General features: G+C 41.8%; 5 protein-coding genes, 1 long non-coding RNA gene, 2 other non-coding genes and 2 pseudogenes across 9 annotated transcripts in view; 6 read left to right on the top strand and 4 right to left on the bottom strand.

The window, feature by feature from the left end:
• The window catches only part of LOC145696263 (ferrochelatase, mitochondrial-like), a 40,675-nt gene extending 20,692 nt beyond the window's left edge, over positions 1 to 19,983 (bottom strand). Inside the window, exon 1 of one of the 2 annotated variants that reach the window (XM_081773264.1) lies at positions 19,950 to 19,983. The gene's annotated coding sequence lies outside the window, so the exon portion shown is untranslated. The remainder of the gene's footprint in view (positions 1 to 19,949) is intronic. The other variant, XM_081773265.1, reaches the window with a different exon arrangement.
• On the top strand, positions 171 to 2,775 carry LOC145698484 (uncharacterized). Its single transcript, XM_081775686.1, has 6 exons — positions 171 to 306; positions 480 to 632; positions 863 to 1,420; positions 1,486 to 2,110; positions 2,156 to 2,429; positions 2,470 to 2,775. The coding sequence occupies exons 1-6, from the start codon at positions 171 to 173 to the stop codon at positions 2,569 to 2,571; spliced, it is 1,848 nt and encodes a 615-aa protein (XP_081631812.1). The 3' UTR covers positions 2,572 to 2,775.
• Positions 2,902 to 4,783, top strand: LOC145696262 (uncharacterized). The gene is made up of 7 exons (XM_081773263.1): positions 2,902 to 2,958; positions 3,008 to 3,226; positions 3,270 to 3,630; positions 3,673 to 3,846; positions 3,891 to 4,058; positions 4,103 to 4,372; positions 4,417 to 4,783. The coding sequence occupies exons 1-7, from the start codon at positions 2,950 to 2,952 to the stop codon at positions 4,584 to 4,586; spliced, it is 1,371 nt and encodes a 456-aa protein (XP_081629389.1). The 5' UTR covers positions 2,902 to 2,949; the 3' UTR covers positions 4,587 to 4,783.
• Positions 5,253 to 15,244, bottom strand: LOC145697091 (cartilage intermediate layer protein 1-like). The gene is made up of 11 exons (XM_081774243.1): positions 15,080 to 15,244; positions 9,009 to 9,076; positions 8,647 to 8,790; positions 8,164 to 8,338; positions 7,246 to 7,596; positions 6,892 to 7,042; positions 6,509 to 6,709; positions 6,239 to 6,413; positions 6,011 to 6,196; positions 5,724 to 5,965; positions 5,253 to 5,609 (listed from the first exon to the last, which is right to left on the bottom strand). The coding sequence occupies exons 2-11, from the start codon at positions 9,069 to 9,071 to the stop codon at positions 5,498 to 5,500; spliced, it is 1,800 nt and encodes a 599-aa protein (XP_081630369.1). The 5' UTR covers positions 9,072 to 9,076; positions 15,080 to 15,244; the 3' UTR covers positions 5,253 to 5,497.
• LOC145700866 (U2 spliceosomal RNA) lies at positions 17,145 to 17,335 on the top strand. The gene has a single exon (XR_014134236.1). It is a non-coding gene; the product is annotated as a U2 spliceosomal RNA (small nuclear RNA).
• LOC145700853 (5S ribosomal RNA) lies at positions 17,603 to 17,721 on the top strand (annotated as a pseudogene).
• The window catches only part of LOC145698480 (endoplasmic reticulum disulfide reductase DNAJC10-like), a 54,685-nt gene continuing 45,249 nt past the window's right edge, over positions 17,920 to 27,355 (top strand). Inside the window, exon 1 of the mRNA XM_081775683.1 lies at positions 17,920 to 18,025. The gene's annotated coding sequence lies outside the window, so the exon portion shown is untranslated. The remainder of the gene's footprint in view (positions 18,026 to 27,355) is intronic.
• Positions 20,246 to 20,364, bottom strand: LOC145700869 (5S ribosomal RNA; annotated as a pseudogene).
• Positions 21,212 to 21,401, bottom strand: LOC145700867 (U2 spliceosomal RNA). Its single transcript, XR_014134237.1, has one exon. It is a non-coding gene; the product is annotated as a U2 spliceosomal RNA (small nuclear RNA).
• Positions 25,253 to 26,030, top strand: LOC145699979 (uncharacterized). Its single transcript, XR_014134115.1, has 5 exons — positions 25,253 to 25,393; positions 25,439 to 25,598; positions 25,644 to 25,732; positions 25,776 to 25,827; positions 25,872 to 26,030. It is a non-coding gene; the product is annotated as an uncharacterized LOC145699979 (long non-coding RNA).

Below are 27,355 nucleotides of genomic sequence, written 5' to 3'. Positions count from 1 at the left end.
TCGCTGAGGGGCGCTTTTTCCGCCTCGTTGAAGTCCATTTCCCAGTTCAAGAGTTCCCTTTCTGCCCTTTTCATATTCCTCCGTTCTAGAGTTCACCCGGGGTCAAGGGCTGACCTTCCGGAAGGTCATCTGCATTCTAGAGAAAATGAGCCAATAAGAAGAAGGAGGAGATGGAGCTCAACAAGAAGTTTCAAGAAAGCCTGGACTTGAAGAGAAATGCTGGAGCAGCCAGATTTAGGAAGATAGAAAATGTTCAGCAGATCTTGTGGATTCAGAATAATCAGATTCCACCTTTTTATGTCGAAGGTAATTTCTCTTTCAAAGAGTCGGTGGTCGAGAATCAAACTTTTTTAACCTAAAAACCCAATTTTTTTTATTTATTTTTTTTCGTTTTCAACGCAAATAGGTTAAAAATGGCAGGCCCCTCATTCTTAATCCTCTTATTTTTAGATGAAATAGCCTAAAACTGTTAATTCTAGTGCTGCAGTACGTAAGCTGCACTCTTTCCGGCCAAGGTATCGATACAAATCTGTTATTTCCCCTTCTGGTGCATTCACGACTTCCTCAAGAGGTCCTTGGTCAGATCTGGTCCGTCTGCAACCAAACCTTTCCCGGCCAGCTTACCTTTCAAGGTCAGTGTGAACAGTAAACTCTTCATTCTTTTTCTAAAGCTGCTTTAGAATTTTTCGCCGCGATGGCCCTGGTGGCGATAAGGCAGCAGAACAACTCAGCACAAATCAGTTTGCAGACGATTTCGGACTTCCCCTGTGTGCCTAACTTTTTTGATTTCGTGAAGGGCTCGAATATGACTCTGAAAATTTAAATATTTCATTCCTTCCAGTTAAATTTTGAGCCTAAAAAGATCTTTCTCAACGACCAGAGCCGCAAGTTCAACAACCCCAGCCCCAGCAGCAGCCCCAAGAACAAATCCAAGCAAACTTCGAAGATGACGATGATGATGATGAATTCGGTGATTTCACTGAAGCCACTGGGGAATTACAGTCCCAGCCAGCGGCGCCAGCAATTACTCCTTCCCATATTGCTCCTACAATCGATAGTTTTCACAAAGAGCCGTCTCATCAGAATCAAATCCCGACAGAGAAAAGCGATCAAAATCAACAAGAAAATACAACAGAACACAGCGTTACGCCCATTCCAGTTATTCCCGTTTCTGAAGTCGATTTCTCGATGGCTTCAATTCCGACTGCGCCTATGCCAAGTGGCTTCGTAGAGAATCACCAGCAAGAGGCAGAAATGAACGCTCCAGCGAATAATGGAGATATTTATGCCGCTTTGAGGGACATTTCTGGACCAAGTGTCTCTGAAGAGTTGCCAAAACTAGAGCTTCCAGTACTAGAACAACCTCATCCTGTGAATGCTGAAAAGAATGATAATGAGGAGGAAGACGATGATGATTTCGGCGATTTCGAAGAAGCAAAGAACGAAGAGCCCACCATTCCAGAGCCAGTTTTCAAAAACCTGAAGTTCCAAAAGTGCTCTCTCTCGATATTCGAAAATTCGAACAGATTTCCAAAGAAAAGCCCTCCCCATCTGAGCCAATCTACGACCCGTACGCGTTATCGTTCAATACAAGTTCTCCGATCGCGCAATTGCCAAACTCTCAAATGTCCAAAACAGTCTCGTCTGATTTCGATCTGCTCGCTGGGTTGGACTTCGGAACACCTTCGGAACCTGTTCTACCAATTGAAGCGCCAACGACGGAGGATAGATTGGCGCAAGTGCTGAGTTTAGACCTTCCGGATTTGCAAGAGACGCAAAATCGCTCAATTGACCAGAAAGGGGAAGAAGTTGAAGACGTCGAAAATGAGGAGCTAGAAATCTCAAGCCCGGACAACGAGAACATGCCATCTTGGGATATCATTACTAACGATGAGAGCGAAGAGTCTAAGTCGAGAAGTAACTCCGAAATCCCTCCAGTTTCTGTTGAAGAATCAGAACAACTTCCAAAGCCAATCGAAGAAACCGCCGAAGCATCCGAAGTTGTTGAAACTCCAGAGAAAGAAGTAAAAATTCCAAAGAGGCGATCTTTATTGAGTAAAGCAGAGCCTGTTTGGAAAAACCTCCTCAAGGAATGCCTTCGAGTCATCAGGTAAAAAGCAACCAGTTGTCGTTGGCTAAATTGCTATTTCTTTAGAATCACCCACGACGTTTTCAAAGGAGCTGAAGCCGACATCCTCACAGAAGTTCTTCTTGCCAAAGAAGGCCAAGACTATCTCGCGAATGTCTGCTCAATTTACTTGGCCAGCTACAGATATCTCACAGCCTTGCGAAACTTTGGATTCTCAATTACTCCTGAAATGAAGGAAATTGACGGAATGTGGGAGAGCCTCGCGGATCTGGTTCAAAATCATTCGAAAACACTTGAGTTGCCTCTTGCCAAAGTGCGTCCTATTACGAGGGATTGCAAGGTAATCAATCTACTGAAGTTCGTTTCTTTTAAAGGTTCAGATTTGTCTGCACAAATCCAAAGAAGACTACCACTTCATCTGCAGATGCATGTATCAGGAAGTCATCAAAGAAGACCTTCCTGATTTCCGGCTGACTTCATAACTAACAAAACTTGAATCATCTTCACTAAAATTCAAAATTCATCCATTTCTTCTTCCCGTTCATTTCACTGTGAGTCCTATCAAAATCATTCTTTCGCACTGCTTGAAAACTAGTTCAAAGTATCAGTCAAAGTATCTACTCTGCTAAACAAAGTATATTTAATCCGGTTCGATGCAATAAATCATTCTATATTTATTCTGTAAACTTGGGTCAAAGTTGATAGAAGAAATTTTCAGCCCTTCACTGACTTCTAGACAGAATCTCTTTCGTATAATGTCTCTAGAGCTCTCTAAAGAAATTGAGCAGAAATAGAGCTAACCGCTCTTTTTCAGACTTTCGTATTTCGTCGTTTGTAGTCCGAAAAGTTGTCATAGAGAAATGGGGAAGGTGAGAGGACAGCTGAGTTAGTAACAGTCATTTGAGGATGAATTTTAAGGCTGCCCATGTTCGACCGAGATGCTTCTTCGACATCACGATAAACGAGGTCGACGCTGGACGAATAATTTTCGAATTGCACGATGACATCGTCCCCAAGACCGTCGCGAATTTCCGCGCTCTCTGTAGCGGAGATGCTGGCATTGGAAAGACGACCAATAAAGTTCTTCATTACAAGGGCTCGATTTTCCACAGAGTTGTTAGAAATTTCATGATCCAGGTACGCAATCGTCACAAATACCATTTATTCATAATGTTCTAAGGCTGGAGACTTTTCTGAAAACACGGGACGCGGTGGCGAGTCAATCTACGGCGGCTACTTTGACGATGAGAACTTCAAACGCAAGCACGATCGTCCCTTTCTTCTATCAATGGCGAACCGTGGCAAGAACACCAACGGATCCCAGTTTTTCATCACCACTCAGACAGCCAGCCATCTTGACGGCCTTCACGTCGTCTTTGGCGAAGTTATCTCCGGCCAAGAAGTCGTGAAAAAGATTGAGAGACAGCCGACGGATCAGAAATCGAAGCCTTACAATCCATGCATGATTGCTAATTGTGGAGAGCTTGTTCTGATGAAGAAAAGCAAGAAAATTGACGCTGATGATTTGACATCTTCTTCAGGTAAAAACTTAACTGTTACTTCTCTACTTATTTGAACGGTAGAGTCTGACAGCTCCTCCGATTCGAGCTCTTCTGGCTCCGACTTGGAAGAAATCCGGCGATTCAAAAAACGTCAAAAGAAATTGAAAAAGAAACAGAAGAAAGCGAAGAAGAAGGCGAAAAAAGCCGCGAAAGAAGGACTTGTTGACCGTGGAGATGGTGTTTTAGTGAATTTAGGTACTTCATTTTTAAAAGAATTGCTTGTGAAAGACCGAATTTAGCTCAAAAATCTGATATTCCGTCTGATCCGCCAAACCACTTTCTTGCTCGGGTGATGAGTGACGATGAAGATGACGAAAAGAAGGCGAAGAAAAAGGTAGACAATTCCGAACGAGATGAGAGAAGAGAAAGGCGAGAGAGAAAAGATGACGGTGGGCGAAAAATTAAAGGTATGCCAAACGAATTCCCGATGGATTCGATTTATTTCTTTCAGGACGAGGAGCGAACCGAATTGACAGGGCAACCACTCCGCCTCACTGGCGCGAAGGAAACTCTGAAAGAATTTCCATGCGAGATTACAAGGAGCGCGAGCAACATCGGCTAGCAGAAGAGCGCTGGAGCAAGTCTACCCGTCAGCCAGCCAAGGAGGAGCTCGACCCACGTGTCTACGGTCGATATGATGAAAAGCAGGAGGATAGAAAGGCGCTGGAGGAGAAATATCGCGAAAAACAGAAAGAGATGAAGAGAAACAGACGTCGCCGAGGTGACATCATCTGGTTAATTTGAATTGTGAAAATGTTGTTTCAGAGCGCGAAGAATACTACGACCACGTAAAGCGCGAACGCTCCGACTACCGATCTCGCAGTCGCAGTCCTCGCCGCCGCTCAAACAACTACAGCTCCAGGAACGAGTCCCCCGTGCGCGAGAGCAAGTTCAACCGAAATCGAAGAGGCTCCGAATCGGACATGTCCGACTAAGAATCACTCTGGCCGCCTGAATTAGAAAATTGCGTCTCTAACAGAAAATTCTCAGAATTTTAAATTCACTCTTGAAACTGACCAAACTACTCACTGCGAAAATTTGCCCCTCGAAGTCGACAGGGATGAAAAAAGAATCATTAGACAAATTATTATCAAATTGACCTTTTCTTTCTAGTCCAATAAAAAATTACTCGAAAAAAATCTTGCTCTCTTCCTTGATTTCAATTTGGAATCGCACAAATTTAGATCATCATCGGATGCAAAAGCAAATTTGAAATTTTGGCATGAATTTTGCCGAAATCAGATTTATATCAAGAAAACCTCAAGGAACGTAAAACTATTACCGGTCAGAAATTTCATGCATAACATTTAATCAAAACTTGGCGTTCATCCAGGCACTGTCCTCTGATGCAATTAAAAAGCAATTAGAATATTGTCAATTGCAATTAGAATCCCGCAACTCGTTTCACGCCTTTGCCTCATTTTTTTTTCTTAATTTTGAGAAATCCTAATCGAGCTGAAAAAGCCTTGCAAGCTCATTAGGGGAGCGTTTCAGATAAGGGCACCTGCTCGGAAGTGAGATAAACTGTCTTATCAAAGGGAATTAAGCTTTCTAATCCCTGAATTTCATTTGCAAAGGAAAAATCCGGATTTTCCATGATTTCGTCTTTTTTATTTGGAATATATTTCGTTTGAGGTAAGGGTGGGTTCTTTCTGTAGGAATCATAACAGTCAGTATTGGGAATGGCTATTTATCGAGTATTTACAGTCGCAGAGAGGAAGGTAGGATTATTTACAACAATTGTACATAAAGAAAAACTCTTGGAAAGAAGTTTACATCTCGGCATAAATTATGAAGCGCTTTGGGCACAATAGAAGAGTCGCTTTTTCAGGACAAATAATAGAAACTAGCATCGGACGCAGCCACAGCTGATCGTTCGCACCAGAGGGATCTTGTACTCGTTCGATACGTTTCCAGGCGTGCGGCAGGTCACCTCGATCTTCTCCGTCTTCAAAGGGCTAGAAATCACGATTTAGTTCGAGTCAAGCGGCCAAGATTATGTCGCGCGTTACACGCATGTTAAAATGCACCAGGGCCAAATGGAGTTAGCGGAAATGGGATTTGTCACTTACCCGCAGCAAAAGCTTGAAGGCTGATCGGCGCATTGCTCTTTGAAGGGGTCCAGGGATTGGGACTTTTCCAAACAAGGCGAGTTGTTGTTTGCGCACTCGCCAATGTCGATCGACTTTTGCTCGCAACCGTCGGACAATGGGACGAGCTTCGTTTTCGGCGTTGAATCGCACGGCTCATGTTTCTTGTCGCGAATGGTGACTTGTACGGCTTCGGTGAGATCAGTACCGGCGCGATTAGTGGCCTAAAGTATTTAGATAAAAAGAAGAGTGTGTAATTAGCGCTTGACCTTGCAAGTGTAGAGACCGGAATCCTCTAATTTCGCGGCTGGGATTGTCAAATCCGTGCTTTCCGTGGCGTTGTACCAAGTTCCAGGCTTGATTAATTGATTGTCCTTGAACCATGAGATTGTCGGGGAGTTGGCATTGCTAGACGCGGAACAGCACAGCTTCAAAGACTGACCTACGTATCGCTCCTGAAATTCAAATGAGCACCTGTGTACTCGAAACGCTCCTACCTTAGATTCAGGAAGACGAGAAATTGCTGGAGGAGTGAGGACATTGAGTGCTACGTTGCCGTACGCCTCCTTGGGTTTTCCGGGTTCTGTCACTTCTGGCCACACGTGTTCGGGGTTGAAGCCCTCCTTCGTCACCAAGAGCTGGTTGTCGCCATTAGAGCAGATTGACTTGAGCCTAAATATCAGTTAAATTTAATGCTCGAGCGCGTTGGCGAACACAAGTACTGTGTGTACACGTGCATGACGATTTCCTCAAAAATGATTCCTCACCTGATTTCTCCGTGGCGATCAGACCTGCCGAGCATATCGTAGTGGCCGAGCTTGTAGATCTGCGCGTTCTCCAACGGGTTGCCAGTCTTGTCAGTGACGACGATTTTGATCTTGTGATCCTCGCAAGTGCACTTGGTGCATTCTTTATTCAGCGTTCCGCGCTCGCAGACTCGGTTGCAATCGGGGCAGAAGAGAGGCGCGCTGAATTTTCATTTTAATAAATCTGATTGAATATGGTCAATCATGACTATCGCGGGCGAGTTCCTAATTTGGCCAACAAGCGGAGCAAACGCGATCTTTTGAATTATTCGGAAGCGTGTAATTAGGTTGATTATTAATTTGCCCTTTTCAAAAACATAATTTTCACGCGGCGAGCGTTTTACCTGCATGTTCTGTTTTCAAGAGCCTGTCCAGCGCAATCCAAGCCACCGTCTTCTGGAGCTGGGTTTCCGCAAAAACGAACGCGAGTTTGGAATCCGTTTCCACAGGATGCTGAGCAGTAGGACCACTCGTTCCACTTGGCCCATTCTCCGTCTAAAATGAAGTCGTTAACTTTTGGATCGAGGCTGATCTATTATATATTCCATCATCGCAGTTAATCACTAAATCGCCCCCGAAATCGGTAATTAACAAAAGGGTGAAGTGTAGCACGTCTGTGTCGCTCGCCGGTTACTTCGGCTTTACAAATCGCACTTGTTCAAGCTTAGCTCATCCTTTTTTTAATACTTTAAACTTACTGATCGGCTGGGATTTCTCCACCAGCGGTGCAACGATTTCAGGCCACACGTAGTAGTAGCATCCCAGGAAAGCACCAGTTATGATCGTCAGTATAATCATGTTGCACATGAGAATACATCGCCAGTCGGGGCAGAAAGATCGTCGCTCGTAGTTCGAATAGCTTGCCTTACGACTTTGGGTTGCTGACTTGTGAGGAGGCATCGTTCCATTGGAAGGCTTGAAGATGGGCTGTAGATTCTCCTCTGAGTGCGCGGCGAGAGCAGAGCGCTGGAGCTGATTTCCGTTCTGATGACGTCCGCTTGAGTTCACCATGTTGGGTCGGCCAAATGTTCCGAACTGCTGCTCATGTCCTACGCAAAAATTGTTTAGCTTGAAATCCTACAGTAACTTGTTGAAGCGCAAATTGCCCAACCCTTTGATCACAATAGATTATCTACTACGAGCAGGGCTGATAATTGGGCACGCACCATGAGCTACTAATGGGCTTAATCTTCGACAGGCCTCCTGCTGAGCCTTTATCTCGAAGAAGGAAGTGTTTTTTCTCTCTTTTGTGTTCGGTCCAGAAAAGTGAAACACAAAGTGTTATTAGTTTTGGAAAGTTGTTGCTAATTAGCTCGAAATTATGGATAAGTAAGGCTCGATATTGTCCGTTTGATTGCGCTATTGTCAATACCAAGCGCAGTATTGATTACCACTTGGGCACACAAGTCTGCGGATACTTTCGACAGGTCTTTTCCTTTGATCCGCCCAATTAGCGAAAATCTGTGGCGAGTATGCGCGATTTTGAGGAGGGCCTCAACTCTGAGTCTATTGAAACAGAAGATTACCTACTTAGTAAGCGATAAAATATTCAACCTGCCACGTTGATGAGTGGATCCGTATGAATTCGCAATACAGTAAGAACTTGAATTAATTACCTAAGATGTGGCGCACTTCGCGGTCGTTTTGGATGAGGTGCTCGTCTTCCATGCCGTTTGAATCGGTGTGGTGGATTCCAGAGTCGGTGTAATGCTCTGAGTCGCAGAGGGATCGAGGAGCGACGAGGTAAGATGCTCCTCGTTCGGTTGAGGATGTTCCGGAAGAAGGTCCGCTCTGAAAGGAAAAGTTAGACAGGCCAGAAGATGCTGGAAGTACCCCCGCGTAAGGATCACGAATTCGAGCCTGGTCTAAGTATTTCAAGTGATATCTCATTCTCGGAGCAAATTTCAAAAGCCCTGTGTTTTTCTCTGTCATTTTTGTTTTAAAAACTCTCAAGTGACGCGAATAAAACTGAATGAATTGGCTCTGGGCGCGTTTTTTCTTCGATAAGATTTTCCCCCGCTCTTTATGAATCAACCTCGGCATTATTCGATTCTTATCGCGCCGCCTGATTTTTCCTTTGACATCGCTATTATTCGTACCTGATAAACCGGACTCGTGACGGGATTTGGTCGAGGTTTCGATGCGTAGCTTGATTGATTCTGTTGACTTTGAAGATTTCTGCTCAAGAATGGAGGCGATGGAAGCATCTGATCCGAGCCAGCGTCACTTTTCTCTGCGGCGCTGATTTTCGAGGTTCAAACTCAACTCAAATTTTAACTAAAATTGCGCTAAATTTGTATCCAAGTCATTATCAATGCTCATCCTAATTCACATAAGTGCGCTCATTTCTCCCCGTCGCTTCCTCGAAAAGTGGCGAACACTTCCGGAGAGCGACGTGAATGATCGCATCTGCGCCAATTTCGTTTTCAGAAATTTTCAAATAAAGTTTTGAACCTCTCCTATGCTCGACGATTCTCTCTATGCTTCGCGAGTCGAGCTCACGGCTGCTCACTTGGTCCATCATTATCGCTGAAATAAAAAAATTAATTAATATATAAGACACTTTGGCCAATAGCTGGATCGGCCACAGATATATCTTTTCGCTGGACAAAGTGCCCGCTCTTTCATATCGAGATATAAATAATATGTTTCGGAGAGGCAGGTTGCGCCTTGCGGTCTCCATTTATAGACGTGTCGTGGCCTTTTAAAATTATTATTTTTCTAATTTATTGACTTTCAGTTTAGAATTGTCTGTCCCAAGGTGGATCCTTTGTCAATTGAGTTTTTGAAACAGACGCCCTTTTTTGATCAAGTTTACAACTTTGTACCGTGAATTATTCACCCGGGATCATTTCAAACATCTGCCGCCCAATCTGATCAAAAATTGAGGGAGTGTTATTACAAAAAGTGTTCGTCCTGGTCACAAAACTTATTTTAGAACGCACTATAAAAACTCGACTCGAAAATAGAGCCAAACTACCGTATTAAAAGGTCATTAGGGCGATGATAATTCCAGACTGGCAATCTGCCGTGCCCCTCCTTAGATCGCGTAATACAGTAAAGTTACTGTCAAACGAGCCGACTCTATTTAAAAAGTCTGAGCCTAGCTGATCCTGCCTGCGGGATGCGCCCGTTCCATCTGTTTATTGCCGCAGGTTGACCTGCTTGGCGACTCTTCGACCAGATGTCCAGTGCAAAAAAGCACTTAGCGGCTATATAGAATATGCACTTGATTATGCACAATGATCAAGCAAAAAATTAAGGGCCTTTATTGACATTTGAATTTCACCCCTTGTCCATTGTTGTCCGGGGCTAATCCAAATATAGGCAGCTTTTGAGCAGATTGGGAGGATTAGACGGGTGACTACTAATGCCGATTAAGGTCGTACTAATACTATATCATTTCAAAGACATACGCTAGCCGAGAAACTCGATAAATGACGAGATAAGGTACATATACCTTTGTAGAACTTTTTGTATTGACTCGATGTTATTTGAACATAATCACGAAAATCACGGCCGTTTCCTGGCCGGCCGCCAAGCAAAACGCCTTTTTTTGTATTTTGGTCTTTGGATTGTTTAGAAGTTTAACTTCCGGGCGAGCATGGAAGCGCTCAATAAGCTCGGCGTTCTTGGTTTACGCTCAGGCGACTAATCCATTTTTTGAATATTTTGAAAGCGGCTTGTAAAAACTAACCCGTCAGACGGAAAGTCAGGGGGTGAAATTCTAACAAAAGCACACGAATCGTAGTTTATCCAGGGCGGTTAAAATCCGTTCCACAATCCTTTCATCGATTTTCTAAGCTATAATTGAATGAAAGGAATTTATGATAGATTCTTCCGTGCAAATAAGCTCAGAAAGCGATACTTATTCGATTATAAAAAGGAACGGTTTTTACGCTTAAAATTCAGGATGTTCATGATTGTGGAATTTCTCGCGAGAGGATTCTTGTGGCAAGTTGAGCTCGCGGGTTCCGAAAGGCTTGCGGTAGACCAGAAGTATTCAGATAGCTCAAATATGCGCTACGGAATCTATATAAGCCCTTCTCCAAATTCTAGTCATAATGCTCGTTTTGCCAAGTGTGCTCTTATCAATAACAAGCCATTAAGTCCTTTGGCGCCCTCGGATGCTTCACGAGACGCAACTACTATTTTATTATCTCACAAACTTGGAATTATACAAAGTGACAAAATATTATAAACTCGGGATAACATCACTTCAAACAGAGCCGGAAGGAGGTTTGATTCGCCACGATTTTCAATTTTGAAAAAGTTCCCAGGAAAAATGAAGGTCGGGATTTGCTGGTACCTGACCCAGGATTTAGCTAATCGATAAATAGAACGACAAAGGGGCCCGGAAGTTGACATTTAGGCGACTGCAGGGGGTCAAGAATTACCAACTATTGTACTAGGTAGCAATTACCAAGAATGGCACTCGACAGTAAGTTAATTTTCCTCCAAACAATGGAATCATTTTTCTATTTCCACTTACCTGAACATCTTAATTTTTCCTTCTCTAAATTTTTAAAATGCCTTGAGTTTTTTTTATCTTCACGGTATATTGCTTTCGATGAATGGAACTTTATTTGGGAAAGTGAATAACCCCATCAATGGGCACGCAATGCCGATGGAGATATAAAACATCCGCGCTTGGGGATGTTTATCAAGACGCTTTACAAAATTAGAATCAACACACTCAACACAGTGTAAAATCAGGGCGCTTCGGTCAAGGGCCATCTTCACGCTCAAAGTGAAGGCTTTTCACTCCAATAAAATGGAAATTACACTCCCATGAAGGGCTTGGACAAGAAAGGAAGGAGCGTAAAGCATCAGAAAACGAACAGATCGTAGTCAAATGCACAAATCTCCAGCTGAAAATCGAGGCTTGAAAATATTTCATCGTGCAAAAAATGCGTCAAAAATGCTTGCGATTTTTGCGGTTATTAGCAGTGCCAAAATTACGGAGAAACTGAGCAATTACACTCGTCCCAAGCAACGGCAACTACTACCTTTTCAAATTTGCGAAGGGATCATTTGAGATTATTTAGCGATAATGTGTCTCGCTGGCCTTAGAGCGTGGGTACCACTTTGAGGCCGCGCGTGATTGAAAGATTGATATATTGTAAAATAAATTTGCCCTCTTTGGATTACGGCTAAGAGCGAGTCTAAGTCACAAAAAGCCGCGAATGGACGGTGCGGATTTAAGTGGGCACTCGCTTTTTGAGATGTCTCCATTTTACAACCCTTTCCATTTTCAGCGCCGACAGAGCTGAATTACAACCGGAAAGACCGACGTGAAATCTCGATTGAGCGGCCTGATTTGATTTTGAGCAAAAAGCAAATCTCATAAATTTTTCATACATCCGCGGGGAAATATAAGTTTTAGAAAAAGATTGATGCTGAGTGAAAATTGATCACATGACTTAATTTAAGTTCTGTCTAAGAATATCCTCCTGTGTTAAAAACCTGAGTCAGGGTCCTGAAAAGAAATAGATGGAAAGATTACTATGGCGAAGCCGCTTTGCGGCTTTGTTTTAAAAAAAACCGCCACGCAGCTTTTCATTAGAACTTTTCAAAACCCTGAGTCAGGTTTTCTCCGTAGTTTGCCGGGGCCATGAAACCCCTCATGATCAATAATACCTTGATAGAGCCGTCTGTTAGTCAAAAAATAGACATATTCTCAATCAACAAAGCTGCTTTAGCAACTCTTGAATAGTTGATAGAACTCAGGCTGAAGTTCAAGAATGGGAAGCATCAAACTTTAAAGCTGCGGTAAATTCAAGTCGGGTCCTAAAATGTTCATGCTATGTGGCGAGATAGTCGCATTACCAGTGTTTTTGTAAAGCTCCTGGGGATTCATTCTCTGCTTCTGTTTTTCCTTCTTTAGGAAATATTTCTTGAGCCTGACGGAAGACATGTTTGGATAAACTGAAAAATCAGAATTGCTTTTGTTACCACTCTCTCATATATTCTGCAGCGAGGACAGGTGCATTAAGGTTTAGCTGCCGCCTTGAAACACCTTTCATAATTTATTTTTATTTATTAAATAATGTACGATTTGTTTATGCTGAATTAATCAGCTGTCCATTATGTCCAGCTACTCGTCAAAAAGCAAGGACAAATCAGATTCGGGCATAATCAGTTGCTATTGCAAAGAAAAGCGCTGTTACCAGGTACTGGATTATGAAATGAGAGAGAAAACAGTCGCTTGTTTTCTCCGATGCATAATCGTCAGAATTAATGAAGTATATTTTCTGTAGCTACGATTGGAAAATAAAAAGAAAGGCAGATGTTTATGACGCCAATTGAAGAATAGACTATTCTGAATAGTTCATTTTAGAGTTAGGGGCCTAAAAAGCCGCGAACCAGCTCTTATAAAAACGAAGCCGCAGAGCGGCTTCGCTAAAATTCAACATAAGATCGGAATGAAAATTTTTTGAAGCTGCTCCGCGGCTCTGTTTAAAAAAAGCTGCTGCGCGGCTTTTCATTTTAGACTTTCTCCGCTTTCTCAGTCAGCGCCTGAAAAGCCGCAAACCAGCTCTTTTAAAAAATGAAGCCGCAGAATTCTTCGCCAGAATTCAACATAAGATTGAAATGATAGTTTTGCGAAGCCGCTTCGCGACTTTGACCAAGAAAAAAGCCGCTGCGCGGCTTCTCATTGAAGAGCTTTCAATTCCTGATTCAGACAATCTTAGCCTAACCCTAATAAAAGACCCCGCCGCTTAAATAAATTTAACTCGGATGCAAGAAAAAATAATCAAAAATCAAATATACATGTTAATATATCGAAACAGATGCGAGTTCAAAAGAAACTTCTGATTGATCCGGGCGGCGAGTTTCCGAGCTACCTGCTGACATTTAATACATAATTGAAGAAGTCTAAGTAGTGAACCTCGAGATTAAAACAGCCCGCCCTAAAAGTTGCACAGGTGGACTTCTGTAAGAGCGTGGGAAGGGGAAAAGAATTGTTTGTGTTAATTCGGCGCGAAAAAGGGAAAATCCCTAAAAATGCAAAAGAAGAATTTTCGAAAAAAAATGTGTCTCAAGAGGGGTTAACCGTAAACAGCGCCGGATTTGCCGGACGGACTTCAAAAAGCCTGCTGTTGGGGCGGAGATGAGAGGCAGGAAAAGTTTACCTCGCCAGGTCTCAAGCATTTCGCTAATATTAGCCCAACCTGTTTATAAGTACTCGAGTAAATAATTTATCGGTCTTCTTTATTTCGACCTAAAATGTCGTCACCCAAGGAACTCTTTCCTGGACTCTGCATCCTGTGTAGAAAACCTGAATCAGGGTCTGAAAGATATTTTAGGAAAGCCGCGTAGCGGCTTTTTTAAAAACGAAGCCGCAAAACTGCTTCGGAACATTACCATTTCAATCTATCTTTAAATATTGGCGAAGCCGCGAAGCGGCTTCGTTCTTAAAAAAGCCGCTACGCGGCTTTTCCAAAAATATCTTTCAGACCCTGATTCAGGTTTTCTACACAGGATGCCGAGCCCAGAGTCCTTCTTTAGTAATTGGCTCAATATTCAATCAGAAAGCACCGTCTTTTTCACCGATAATTTTTGCGTATTCGATACTACTGTAATTACAAGCCGCTATTTTTCAACAATTGACAAAATTATTCATTTACGCTTTGGTTAACTTTAATTTTCTTTTCGCGCTTTGAGGTGCTCAAATCAAAGTGGCTGCGAAAGGTTCCGTCCATTGTTTAGCGCAAAATTTTCTATTTTCTTCAAATTTCAAAATTGTACCCAAATCGCCGGCGACAAGAGGATATTATGAGCACAAGGAGACCACTTCAACGATAGTTGCTGCTTTTGTTTCGAAACTAAGGCACCTTGTTAGGCACCCAAATTTTTAAAAATTTTGAAGAAAATTTCTTTCTTCATTTGCTCTGAAATTTCGATTCTTACGTTCTCGAAAAGCCGCGCCACATCTAACGAATTCCGCCGGATCTTATCGTTTCGATATCACGTGCCACCGAAGCCAAAATTTTCCCCAACTCAAAATTCATAAATTCACGAGTATTTATTCGACCCTTCTCGTGCTTCACGTATCCCGTAAAAGGTGTAAAATGCAGTCCAAGGGCATTTTACGCTCGGCGGGTGTCCTTATCAGAGACACATCTGGTTCGACGCGCTGCCCCGTACAGTGCGAAAACCCAGATGCATATCTACACCTGCAGATTTACCCTTGCTTGGCGAGGAAAGAAAATAACATGCGCCAAGTTTTTTTTCGACCACCCAAAATAAACCCAAATTTTCCCTTTTTCTTTTTTGGAATTTTTGGTCACAGGCGTAAACAACCGCAGAACACTTTTTTTTTTGTAGAAAGTTACTCAACTAGAAGGGACATAAAAAAGGGGGATGACTCCGGATGAGGGGGGTTGATTGGAGGCCATAAACTTTAGATGGATAGTAATAATCCGGGGCTGGTTTTTATCATTCTTTGGAAAAGATGATTTTGGATTATTCGTTTATCGATTTTGGTAGATTTCAATACTGTAAGATGATTACTGTAAGAGCACTTACCGGATTGAGGTTTGGGCACAATCTTGTCGACTTTGTTGAACTCTTCGATCGAAAATCCAGGAAGAATCTCTTGTTGTTGCTACTGTTTGCTCTCTTTCTTCTGTCTTTCAGTTTTTTGTTCAGTGAACTTTAAGGTTGTTGAAAATTTTTTTGTTGAAAAATATTGAAATTAGGAAAAGAGGAACAGGACGATGATGAGATGGCGTCAACGCGCGCGCGCCGCGGCGCAACAACTCTCTACCGCCAAATTCGCGCGCAAAGGGGAACGCGAAAACCCGATCGAGAAAATTTCGCGCCTGGGTGTGCGTCCACTGTGCCCAAATGGTACTAAGTTACTGCTGCTAAATGTTAGATCTTTGATAGGATTAATTAAGCCGAGACGGGGACGATACCAGATTGCCTAATTCGAGGCTACTCTTCTATGTCTTCAATTGGATTCATTCTGTAATAAAGATTGTTCGGCTTTGATCTGATGGATAAACTGACGATTGAACATCAAAGATTATCTTTGGCCAAAGCCGTAAGATAGAGAGTTAGGGTTAGGGTTTCATTGTGAAAATAGCTACTTAGAACCTCTAAAAACAGTTGTTACTGTAAGAAAATTGATAAAAATCATCCAAAAGTCTATTTTCAGCATCTAAACATATGCTTTTATAATATAGATAAATTAGTAGACATGAAAATGGCCAGATTTTCTATATTTGATTAATACTGTTAGGCTTCAGTCGCGTTTTTGACAGTAAGGGGCGGATAATCTCCTTCCCTTTCAGACTAACCCTTCAAACCCAATCAATACTCACAAGCTGTTCTGTTAGCTCGCTAATTTTCGTCCAAATTAAGTCCTTCCAACGCGATGGTCTTTTAACTCGTCTTCTGAATGTCCTTCCTGAATTGAAAATTCTCCAGCGGAAATCTCAATTTTCCGCCGCTGGAAACATTTTCCCTGCTAAGTCCGTTTTACCATCTCTCGTTTCCGCGCGTTAATTAATCCATCATCAACAAGTTTTATTTACAGCCCACTTGAGTGCCGATCGAGATAAAGAACAAGAAAGATGCAACTTGTCACACAAGTGGATCAAGCTCAGCACGTTCGTCCCGTTTTCAAAACAAAAACAACGAATACACCGCTTCGCCGAAATATTCCCGCTGCGCCCCGCTTTTTTTGGTTTATCTGCTTTGATGCAGACGAGTAATCCTATTAGACGAGATATAGCGAAAAGTTATCGCTCCAAAGATGTAGATAAAAAGCTACATTTTGGCAAAGGCTATGTAGAAAACCTGAGTCAGGGTTTCAAAAATTGTCGTGTAGCGGCTTTTGTTAAAATTAAAGCCGCGGAGCGGCTTCGCCAGCATTTCAGACTTGATTGGAAAGATCATTTTTGCGAAGCGGCTTTCCATTTGAGATATTTGAGAGCCATTTATCATTCAGTGGAATCGCTGACTGTTAATTCTATCAAGCAGACAGATAATCCGGGAGCATCGGTTCAGCTAAATTCCGGAGATGGAAAACCAGGAATTGACGATAATTTGTGTGAGAAACGAATTTCCAAGGCCATCGGTAGGATGGAAATGCAGAATTCAAGATGAGCAAAAACAGTCAGCGAGATCTTGATAAAAAAATGTCAATATCAAGCCAAGTGCAAATCCCCCACGGCTCTTCCTTTTCTAGGTCAACTGTTGCTTGTTTTGGGTCATTCTGAGTTAAAAATAACCTTGAGTGTTTCTCATGGAGAATTTTAAGTAGGAAAAGGAAGGTGTATTGAAGGAAAATTGACAGGAGATTATTGAGTAAGAGCCCAGACAAGACATTCATTAGACGTAATTTATGCTGAATAAATTTTGTTTCTCAGACTTGGCTAAGGATGGATCGGTTTTCTGTTTGATGAACGAATACTGGGAAGAAGGAGGACTAGGGATAGTTGTAGCATGAAGGTATTCTAGATAAAAAACAGGGACTCGCTCCCCAGCGCAAGCGCCTTTCGCGCAGAAAATTCTATAAGAATCGAGAGACCATAACGCCCGTTCGAATTTGTCGATACGGACCTTCTCGAGCAGCGGGCAAGGTATCGCTTCCGGCCTTTGTGGCTAAGATCAAGTGTAGTATCTGTTCTTCTCAGTGTGACAGCTGGGACCGTCCCTACTGGGACGTCTATTGTCACCCTGATTTTTGGAACTAGGGATGCAGTTAGGGGCTTGCTCCGCTCTTCCCACGGGTTGACTCGCTATTGCAGTACCGGCGAGCTCGGCCCACTCCCCCACGGGGGAGAAACAATCCAAATGAGACTCAAAACAGATTTAGAAACTGGAGATCCAGTTAAATACAGGCGTCCACGTTCCGCACTCAATGTCTGAAACGGAGTTGTCGGTGCGTTTGAGACGTGTCGCAGTGATGAACTCAAAAAGAAGTTCAATCGCGTGAACATACCAATAAACTCATGTCCATTTTTCCCCTTCTTTATTCAATAATTGAACTAATTCAAAAGTAAAACTCAGTATATAATGTGACTTGAAGGAGAAGCCTTCGCTTAGCGTCATACCGCGTAGAATAAACCAGTTCTCGTCCGATCACTGAAGTCAAACTACGACGGGCGGGGTTAGTACTTACATGGGTGACCGGTTGGGAATACCTCGTGCGCTAAGCATTTTGACTTTTTTCAGGAAGTAGATCATCCTTTTTGTGAGGACCCCTTTAAATTGCAAATAAGATAAATCGAGCTAATTTGATACACTGATAGAGAAAAAGTCACCATGTTTGTGGGAGACAAGCATTGAGCGTTGAGCGTGGCCCGGCGGGCGGCGTGGCGCTTGTGAAAAAGCGCCCTCTGTCACGCGCTTTTCTGAAAAGAGGCCGAAAATAGGAGCGAGCAGCGACAAAACGACCTCGAAATCAAGCACCCCTTCTCTTTACTCATCCCATTTTTGAGTCCGATTTCGATTGTCTAACAGGTAAGAATCGTCTCCATGCCCACTCTCTCCTATCCCTCTCGCCTCTTACAAACAAGAAACTTTATGAACAGCGGGCTCCCGCCCAGTCCAGACACTCTTAAAAAAGGTGGCCGGAGATTTCTGGCCGACTTCGACGCGCTTTTCCAGGTGGTGGAGGTTTGCTAGCCCATTCACGCCGTATAAACCCAAGAACACCATACCTTTTGAAATCAGCAGGAGATTCTTAGAACTTTGACCCTCATAGCTCTTGAAAATTCCACTTCCGGTCCGATTCTAGAGCCGGAAGTTGACGAAATTTCGGAGTAAGGATAAAGTGTGACCTATCAAATTGATTCTCAGAAGATTCCCTATCATCCAAGAGAAAATCAATCCCGACCGAGGTCAAATCAATCGCTAAAAATAAAAAAATCATAAATTTATGCATTTTTCCATATTTTTGCCGGTCGGTACGACGGCGGTTGAGTTTGTTTCTTTAACCCGTTGCCGAGCGCTACGCTACATTGGCTTGCCGCTCGCGAAGCATCCGAAATGCTACGACTTTGAGCGCATTTTTCTCCCACTATTACTTTGTCTTTATTCATAATTTTTACTTGTGGGTATTCACTGAAGCCTTTTCTACTAGATTCATACTTTTTCACAAATTTTCCGAAAAGGTAAAAGACCGAAAATCAAGAAAGAATGACGGTTCCTTCAGCGGCGCCGTTTTTCAAGTCTAGAGAAAAAGACAATGGCGCGCTGTGAAACAATAGAAAGGAAGCGCCGCGAGGGCTGACTTCACTTTTTCTTTTGCATTTTCTAGCGGCAAACAACAATATTTTTATAATTTTAAAGCGTAAGATCTATTTGAAAAAGGTTGAAATTTTATAAAATCAAAAAATTTATGAGAATTCTCAATGTTAACTTTTCCTTAAAAGCATTGAAAGCGCGCGTAGCATTCAGGATGCTACGCGCTCGGCAACGGGTTAAATGAATCGATAATGAGATGACTCTTCTGAGAATCAATTTGATAGGTCACACTTTATCCTTACTCCGAAATTTCGTCAACTTCCGGCTCTAGAATCGGACCGGAAGTGGAATTTTCAAGAGCTATGATGGTCAAAGTTCTAAGAATCTCCTGCTGATTTCAAAAGGTATGGTGTTCTTGGGTTTATACGGCGTGAATGGGCTAGAAAACCTCCACCACCTGGAAAAGCGCGTCGAAGTCGGCCAGAAATCTCCGGCCACTTTTTTAAGAGTGTCTGGACTGGGCGGGAGCCCGCTGTTCATAAAGACGTGCTTTTTTAAGGTTAAGGAAGTTATTTCGCCCACTTCCTTGTTTTTAGACCCAGAACACCATACATATTTGGAATCAGTGGAGAAAATCTAGAAACTTGACCGTTTTAGTTTTTCGAAATTCACTTCCGGTTGCGATTCTAGAGCCGGAAGTAGGCTAAATTTTGGAGTCAGGGTAAAGTGTGATGTATCAAATGGATGCGCAGAAGATTTTCAGTCATCTCATCATCGATTAATTAGAAGAAACAGTCCCAACCGCGGTTAAACTGACCGGTAAAACTATGAAAAAAGCATGATTTAGTGAGAATTTTTTCAATTTTTACCGGTTGTTTACCGGCGGTTTTTGACGACGGTTGGACTCGGTTTTGATCCTTAATGACTTGACTTGTTGTAAGCTTTAATTTGATAGGTCATATGCATGCTTTTCTTATAAATTTCGTGCATTTCCGGCTCTAGAATCGTAACCGGAAGTGAATTTCGAAAACTAAAACGGTCAAGTTTCTAGATTTTCTCCACTGATTCCAAATATGTATGGTCTAAAAACAAGGAAGTGGGTGAAATAACTTCCTTAACCTTAAAAAAGCACGTCAAAGTTTCTTGTTTGTAAGAGGCGAGAGGGATAGGAGAGAATGGGCATGGAGACGATTCTTACCTGTTAGACAATCGAAATCGGACTCAAAAATGGGATGAGTAAAAAGAAGGGGTGCTTGATTTCGAGGTCGTTTTGTCGCTGCTCGCTCCTATTTTCGGCCTCTTTCAGAAAAGCGCGTGACAGAGGGCGCTTTTTCACAAGCGCCACGCGGCCCGCCGGGCCACGCTCAACTGTCAATACTTGCCTCACACAAACATCGTGACTTTTCTTTGCTATCAGTGTACTCAGTATTTATGTAAAGGGGTCCTCACAAAAAGGACGATTAGTAAATCATTTACGTGCCGAAAAAGTCAAAATGCTTAGCGCACGAGGTATTCCCAACCGGTCACCCATGTAAGTACTAACCTCGCCCGTCGTAGTTTGACTTCAGTGATCGGACGAGAACTGGTTTATTCTACGCGGTATGACGCTAAGCGAAGGCTGCCGCATCAAGTCACACTATATTCTAAGTTTTATTGTTGAATAAGTTCAATAATTGAATAATTAATTGAAAAATGAGTTTAATCAGGGACATGAGTTTATTGGCATATTCTCACAATTAACTTTCTTATTGAGTTCCTCAGTCCAACTCATGTCAAATGCAGCGAGTACTCCGTTTCAGACAGCGAGTGCGGAGACGTGCTTTTTAAGGTTAACGAAGTTTTCCAGCCCACTTCCGCCTTACAGACCCCCAACACCATACCTTTTAGAATCACCAGAGAATTTTAAGAACTTTGATGGTTTTAGATTCTAGAAAAGTCCACTTCCGGTCGATTCTAGAGCCGGAAGTTGGCTTAAAACTTAATAAAGGCATGCATGTGACCTATTAAATTAAAGCTTGTGAAATTTCTAGTCTTTTGGAAGGGTAACCAACCCGAACCGCGGTCAGACAAACCGAATAAAACTGAAAAAATCATCAATTTATGGCTTTTTACATAATTTTACCGGTCGGTTTGGCCATGTTTGAGACTATGTCTTCTGATATATTGATCATAGGATGACTCAAAATCTTCTGGGCATCGATTTGATAGGTCACACTCTACCAGTATTCCCAAATTTCCTCAACTTCCGGCTCTAGAATCGACCGGAAGTGGACTTTCTAGAATCTAAAACCATCAAAGTTCTTAAAATTCTCTGGTGATTCTAAAAGGTATGGTGTTGGGGGTCTGTAAGGCGGAAGTGGGCTGGAAAACTTCGTTAACCTTAAAAGCACGTCGGAGCGTGAACGCCCGTATACATCTGGGAAGATCCTTTTGAGTTTCGTTTGAATTGTTTCTCCCCATGGGGAGTGGGCCGAGCTCGCCGGTACTGCAATAGCGAGTCAACCCGTGGGAAGAGCGGAGCAAGCCCCTAACTGCATCCCTAGTTCCAAAATCAGGGTGACAATAGACGTCCCAGTAGGGACGGTCCCAGCTGTCACACTGAGAAGAACAGATACTACACTTGATCTTAGCCACAAAGGCCGGAAGCGATACCTTGCCCGCTGCTCGAGAAGGTCCGTATCGACAAATTCGAACGGGCGTTATGGTCTCTCGATTCTTATAGAATTTTCTGCGCGAAAGGCGCTTGCGCTGGGGAGCGAGTCCCTGTTTTTATCTAGAATACCTTCATGCTACAACTATCCCTAGTCCTCCTTCTTCCCAGTATTCGTTCATCAAACAGAAAACCGATCCATCCTTAGCCAAGTCTGAGAAAGAAAATGTCTTCTGTTAATTTTCCTTCAATACACCTTCCTTTTCCTCCTCAAATTCTCCATGAGAAAGATTCAAGCATCAATTTGATAGGTCACACTTTATCCTTACTCATCAATTTCGTCAACTTCCGGCTCTAGAATCAGACCGGAAGTAGAATTTCCGAAAACTAAAATGGTCAAAGTTCTTAGAATTTCCTGCTGATTCCAAAAGGTATGGTGTTCTAGGGTTAAGGCTATAACCTCTCTTTTGGCCTCTTCGGAAAACCGACTACCCTTGGTCGATTTCAAAAATTAAAAAGACTCATATACTCAAAATCTATCGTAGATTTCAGAAATGCGATCAAAAATTAATTTTTCTTTTGAAATTTCGACTTTACAATCATTTAAAAAACGCCGATCGGTTTTCCGAAGAATTTTACCATTACAGAGGTAGATTTTTTGATCAATTAATAGATTAAAGCCTTCTCTACAATCCCTATGGAAAAATCTTCGAAATCTCTTCAAATTTTCATTCTAGGGCCATGTTAGTACTGGCACCTGAGGATAAAAATGCGCGTGGACGCGCTGCGCGGAGTGCTATCCTCCAGGCCAAAAAGAGAGCGCTGTTGGCGAGCGTGTGAGTCAAGAGATTCATCGCGCTTTGATTGGCTGCGCGGATCTCAAGCGTCAGTCTATAAACAAAAGAGATTTAAAAGAAGAGAGAACTAGAATCATAATTTACACAATTTCTTGAAATTTTTTCCAAAGGGATCATAGAATGTGCTTTACTAAATAACATTGTCGGATTTATTTTACCTCAGAGCTTCCGGTTTTCTCGGAAAACCGATCGGCGATTTTTGAATGATTCTAGAGCAAAAAATTACCAGAGAAAAGTATTTTTGATGGCTTTTTGAATTCTTTAGGAGAAAACAAGTATGTTTGCCCTTTAAATTTTTGAAATCGACCAAGGGAAGTCCGTTTTCCAGAGAGGCCAAAAGAGAGGTTATAGCCTTAATAAGGCGCAAGTGGGCTAGAAAACCGCCACAACCTTAAAAAGGCGCGTCGGATGCAGTTAGGGGCTTGCTCCGCTCTTCTCACGGGTTGACTCGCTATTGCAGTACAGGCGAGCTCGGACCACTCCCCCATAGGAGAGAAAATACTCGAATGAAACTCAAAATGGATCTTCCCAGTTTGAAAAAACGCGCCCTCTACCGCGCGTTTTTCTGAAAATAGGCCGAAGGGAGCGTGCAGAAGCGAAACGTCCTCGAAATCGAGCACCCCTTCTCTTTACTCATCCCATTTTTGACTTTGATTTCGATTGTCTGACAGGTAAGAATGGAATTCCAGACAAGGACTACCCTCAGACAACCAATATGAAATTTCAAATTCATTAAAAATGAATTATTCTGAAAAGAAACCAGGAACAAGTAAATACCAAATGACCAAAAACTTTTAAAAACTCACTCGCATAATGCGGTCTATTTTTATGAAAATTCAAATTTTCTTTTTTGAATAAAAACTCGTTTCTCTTTTCAAGAAAATCATTTGTTTCTGAAATGAGATTTTTCTCATTTTTTATATTCCGCTGAAGCTTTTTATACAAGGTTAAAAATTTGTTTTTGAAATATTGAATAATTTAAATAAAATTTTCTGGAGCAATTAAGGCACTGAAATTTCAGAGATAATGCCGCGTCACATGCACTTGATGAATGTAGCAGCTCATCATCAGAGATGTCTTGGGATAGTTGCGTAGATTTCTGCGAATCTCGCCAAGACAAACCACTTCAGATAGAGTCTGTTGAAAAAGTAGAGTTTATCAAAGATTTTCTTTGGGGAAAATGTCCTGACGAAAAAATTTGGATGGGGTACTTAACCTAAGAGAAAAAAGCTCATTTTTGGTTGAATGATGGCCTCAATTTGGAAGCTCCTGTTCCTAGCAATCATATTGATGCCACGAAATCAATTGACTGCGACTTTTTGACCACGAAGATAAAAACAGAGTTCCGGTCATACAAATCAAATCCAGTGGGAAAACCTTTTGCAAAATTAACAGTAATTTTTTCATTTTGTCTCAATTTCTACCTCATTTAAAAAACGCTACGGACACAAGTTCAATTGCCTCTGTATGAAAGATATGAACCTTTCCACAACAACAACGTTAGCGACGACAACAACGAAACCATCAACAAATTCACCATCTTTTGGGTAAAATCTTTAAATATTTTTTGTGAATATCTTTTCATAGTTTAAGGAGGTAGATATCAAGAATTGGGATTTTCTGGCAGACTTTTCTCCCAATCGTAACATAGTGACCTATGATTTTTGTTTTAATAAAGGGTTGAGGCCCTTATCTCATGCCTATGGAAGGCCGATCTCTAAATTTCCAAGAGAAAAATCGTAAAAAATGGCGTTGAAAATTCGGAAATCGCTAAAAATGACCATTTTCTTGGCAGACTTTTCTCGAAACCCTTCTAAAGGGCGAAATATATTTTCTTCTGAGAAGTAAGATAAGACCCTTGTCTAGATCCTATGGAGGCCAGAAATTTTGATTTCAGAAATTTTTAAAGAAAAAGTCGATTTCCTAATTTTCGCGTTTTTCGACGAAAATTTAAACTTTTGAATTTTAATTCAGCGGTGTTAAAATCATTTTAAAAATGTTTTCAGGGGTTTTTATTTATGTTTTTGGGACAATTATCATTCTTGATAACTAAAAATAAGTCGATTTTTTATGAAATGGACAAATTTCGAAATGTTAGAGGCGATTTTGTGAAAAATCACGTGGTCCAATCAAAAAGTTTTTGCTTAAAACTCGAAACTATTCGTAGAAAAAGTTTGAGGCAAAAAAATGGAAATTTTTTTTCTTGATATCTACCACCTTAAGGGTAATGGTATACATCGGGGCGGCGCCGCTCGCTCGATCCGCGCTCCGCAAGAACCTATTTCTCACGAGGCCGTTAAATCTGAACGGATCGAGATTTTTCGAGATTTAAACAGATTCGGAATCCTCAAAGTCTCTTCTACTAACTGATCGAAAATTAAAACAATTTTCAAAGAGAAACAATGTGAAAAGTGCCAGTTTCCTTCAAATGACATTTTCTCCTGAATTTCTCATCCAATTTTTTGAAAATTAGACTGTCTTGTAGAGAATCGTCAGCTCTACAATTTCTGTTTTTCAGAATTTTCATTTAGGCTTTCAAAAATTATGTCTTCTAGCTTCAAACCAAGCGCGGCGCGAGAAATATGCAGCGGAGAGGCGCGAGAAGAAGTAGCGCTCTTTACAAATTGCGATGTAAAATTAATAAAAGCTTAAAACAGAAATCTGAAAAACAGGAATTGTAGAGCTGACGATTCTCTACAAGACAGTCTAATTTTCAAAAAATTTGGATGAGAAATTCAGGAGAAAATGTCATTTGAAGGAAACTGGCACTTTTCACATTGTTTCTTTTGAAAATTGTTATAATTTTCGATCAGTTTGTAGAAGAGACTTTGAGGATTCCGAATCTGTTTAAATCTCGAAAAATCTCGATCCGTTCAGATTTTACGGCCTCGTGAAAATAGGTTCTTGCGGAGCGCGGATCGAGCGAGCGGCGCCGCCCCGATGTATACCATTACCCCATTGATTTTTCGAAATAAGTGCCCGGAAGATATAACAGGCGATCTCTGCGAAATATTACCACCTGTAACGAATACTTGCTATGATATGGATTGTGAGGATGTTTGCATCGAGATGGAGGATGGGCCGAGATGCTTTTATAACCAGCTTGTTGGGTTCATTAACAATAATAACAAAGAGGTTAAATAATCCCCGAGCATATTCAGTTGATGAAATGAGTTTTAGTTCTCTGTAACCTGCGGAAACCTCTACCTTCCATATATGCTGACAACACCTGAGATCGAAGTTCATCATCTTGAAATTGAACCGACTTACAAATTGAACGAGTAATTTATCAATACGCATGGCTGCGGAGGGAAAGATTGTCGAGCAAGTTTTGCAAAAGGTTTGTTAAATAGTCATCGTTGAAGAAAAGGAAAATTTTTCTCAGAAATGATTGACATCGGAGACCAAGTGAAACACCATGAAATCGGAAGAGATGGTTTTTCGCAAGTTTGGAAGCTTCAAAAAGCATGCAACGTAAATAATTCAAGTTAAAAAGCCGGGCATCGTAATTTTTTAGATGGCGGATTGCGAAGATTGGTGGATAAAGGCAACAGTCACCAACAGTCAAGGTAGCACTTTTTAAAAAAAATATAATTAAAAATCTTTATCAAAGGAAAAGAACTTGCTTGGAGAGGAGAGAAAGACCATATGAAGTCAATCAAAGTTGTTCCATTCGATGAAAACGATCCTCAATTTCTGTGGACTCTTGTTAATTCAACTTATTTGCACTAACTAGAAAAGTTCACCAGATTCATGATGACCGCACTGTTTCCGACCTCCGTATAATAAAATTCTTACCTCTTCTCAATCTTCATATATTCAAGTCATGCTCTACTGGATCGTTTCAGTCTATGTCGATCTATAAAATTGTGTTGCCAATGCTGCCAATATTATCATTGAATTGGACGAACTCAAATCTCCTGGTCATTTTCGGGTAGACATGAGCACACACTTATGGCTGATGAGTTTTTGCTTAGCCTTGGCGGCCAAGAACATCGGCTTGATTTCTAACTTTTCTTGAGAGAAATAAAATAAAAACCACTTGAAAGATGTTTCAGCCTATTCCAGCTCCTGGAGGTAACAATTTTAATACTGTACTCACCGAATTAGAGCCATAGAAGCTAGACAATAGTTATTTTCAGCCATAGTTTGCGAATCATAGAGGGGGAGCTCGAATTGAATTTGATAACATTGAGTTTTTTCAGGCGGTTTCGCCGATTTGTGGATGAACAACTATCATCTCCGTCAGCGATCACAGGACAGTTTGAGAGATACCCCTAATAAATCACGAAAAACTAAGCCTCTTAAAAAAAGTAATCAAACGATGGCAGAACATGAAATTAAAACCTCTAATCAAAGGCAGTGGGAATACTTCAGATAAAGTTGATTAGAAAAAAGGTTACTTTTTTTCTTAACAAGTTGAAAATGGTTCTTTTACGAAAGAGAAATGGAAAATATAGGCGGCTTTCCTTGGCCGGCTCAAGGCTATCCACACTAAAAGACATTGGATGGGTTTTTGCAGTTTACATAGCCTATGTTTTAATGGGAGGTGCATGCTTTATGGCCATCGAAAGGCCACTTGAAAAAAAACATGTCAAATGGTCGAGGAGAAGCTAAGAAAAGCGCATGACGGAACGGTTATAAAAATGCATCTTCGATATTTTTAAAGAGCATTTTAACCAAACACAGCGTATCTCAAAGCACAAAGAATCGGTCATATCACCGACCAGGATCACTCCAGTGATGATGGCCATTTCTTGCCCGTAGACGACGATAGAAACAAAACTCGACGAAGAAGGGATGCAGTAGGTTTTGCTAAGCTGAATTCAAAGCAGCAAAATGTGACGTTTGGCTTGGCGTTTCGAGAAACTGTTGCGATCCGCGTGCGCTTTCCAATCTCAAGAGAACATGTCGCCGGGTTGAGCTTGAGGTATTATGACCTGGTGTCGAGCGAGAGCAAGGCGCACTTGGTGATCAAGGACAAGAGCGAAAACTGTTCCAGCCTGGAAGTTGACTTTCAGAGGATTCATGATTCAGTCAACGGGCCATTGAAAAAGGAGGACTTACTGGAAGGAATCGACAAAGATCCTTGCGGCG

The sequence above is a fragment of the Oikopleura dioica genome, chromosome 2, assembly GCF_907165135.1.
Source record: "Oikopleura dioica chromosome 2, OKI2018_I68_1.0, whole genome shotgun sequence".
NCBI lineage: Eukaryota > Metazoa > Chordata > Appendicularia > Copelata > Oikopleuridae > Oikopleura > Oikopleura dioica.
Note: the sequence above shows the minus strand (reverse complement) of the source record. Positions and strands in the feature narration are given on the sequence as shown.

Bases quoted from the DNA above. Each gene is read 5' to 3' on its own strand.
- LOC145698484 (XM_081775686.1), top strand. From the start codon at position 171: ATGGAGCTCAACAAGAAGTTTCAAGAAAGCCTGGACTTGAAGAGAAAT. The intron at 307-479 runs GTAATTTCTCTT...TGTTAATTCTAG, and splicing joins TCCACCTTTTTATGTCGAAG to TGCTGCAGTACGTAAGCTGC. The intron at 2,111-2,155 runs GTAAAAAGCAAC...CTATTTCTTTAG, and splicing joins GAATGCCTTCGAGTCATCAG to AATCACCCACGACGTTTTCA.
- LOC145696262 (XM_081773263.1), top strand. The intron at 3,227-3,269 runs GTACGCAATCGT...TAATGTTCTAAG, and splicing joins TTAGAAATTTCATGATCCAG to GCTGGAGACTTTTCTGAAAA. The intron at 3,631-3,672 runs GTAAAAACTTAA...TTTGAACGGTAG, and splicing joins TGATTTGACATCTTCTTCAG to AGTCTGACAGCTCCTCCGAT.
- LOC145697091 (XM_081774243.1), bottom strand. From the start codon at position 9,071: ATGATGGACCAAGTGAGCAGCCGTGAGCTCGACTCGCGAAGCATAGAG. The intron at 8,791-9,008 runs AGGAGAGGTTCA...ACCTCGAAAATC, and splicing joins TAGAGAGAATCGTCGAGCAT to AGCGCCGCAGAGAAAAGTGA. The intron at 8,339-8,646 runs GTACGAATAATA...TTTTCCTTTCAG, and splicing joins TCACGAGTCCGGTTTATCAG to AGCGGACCTTCTTCCGGAAC.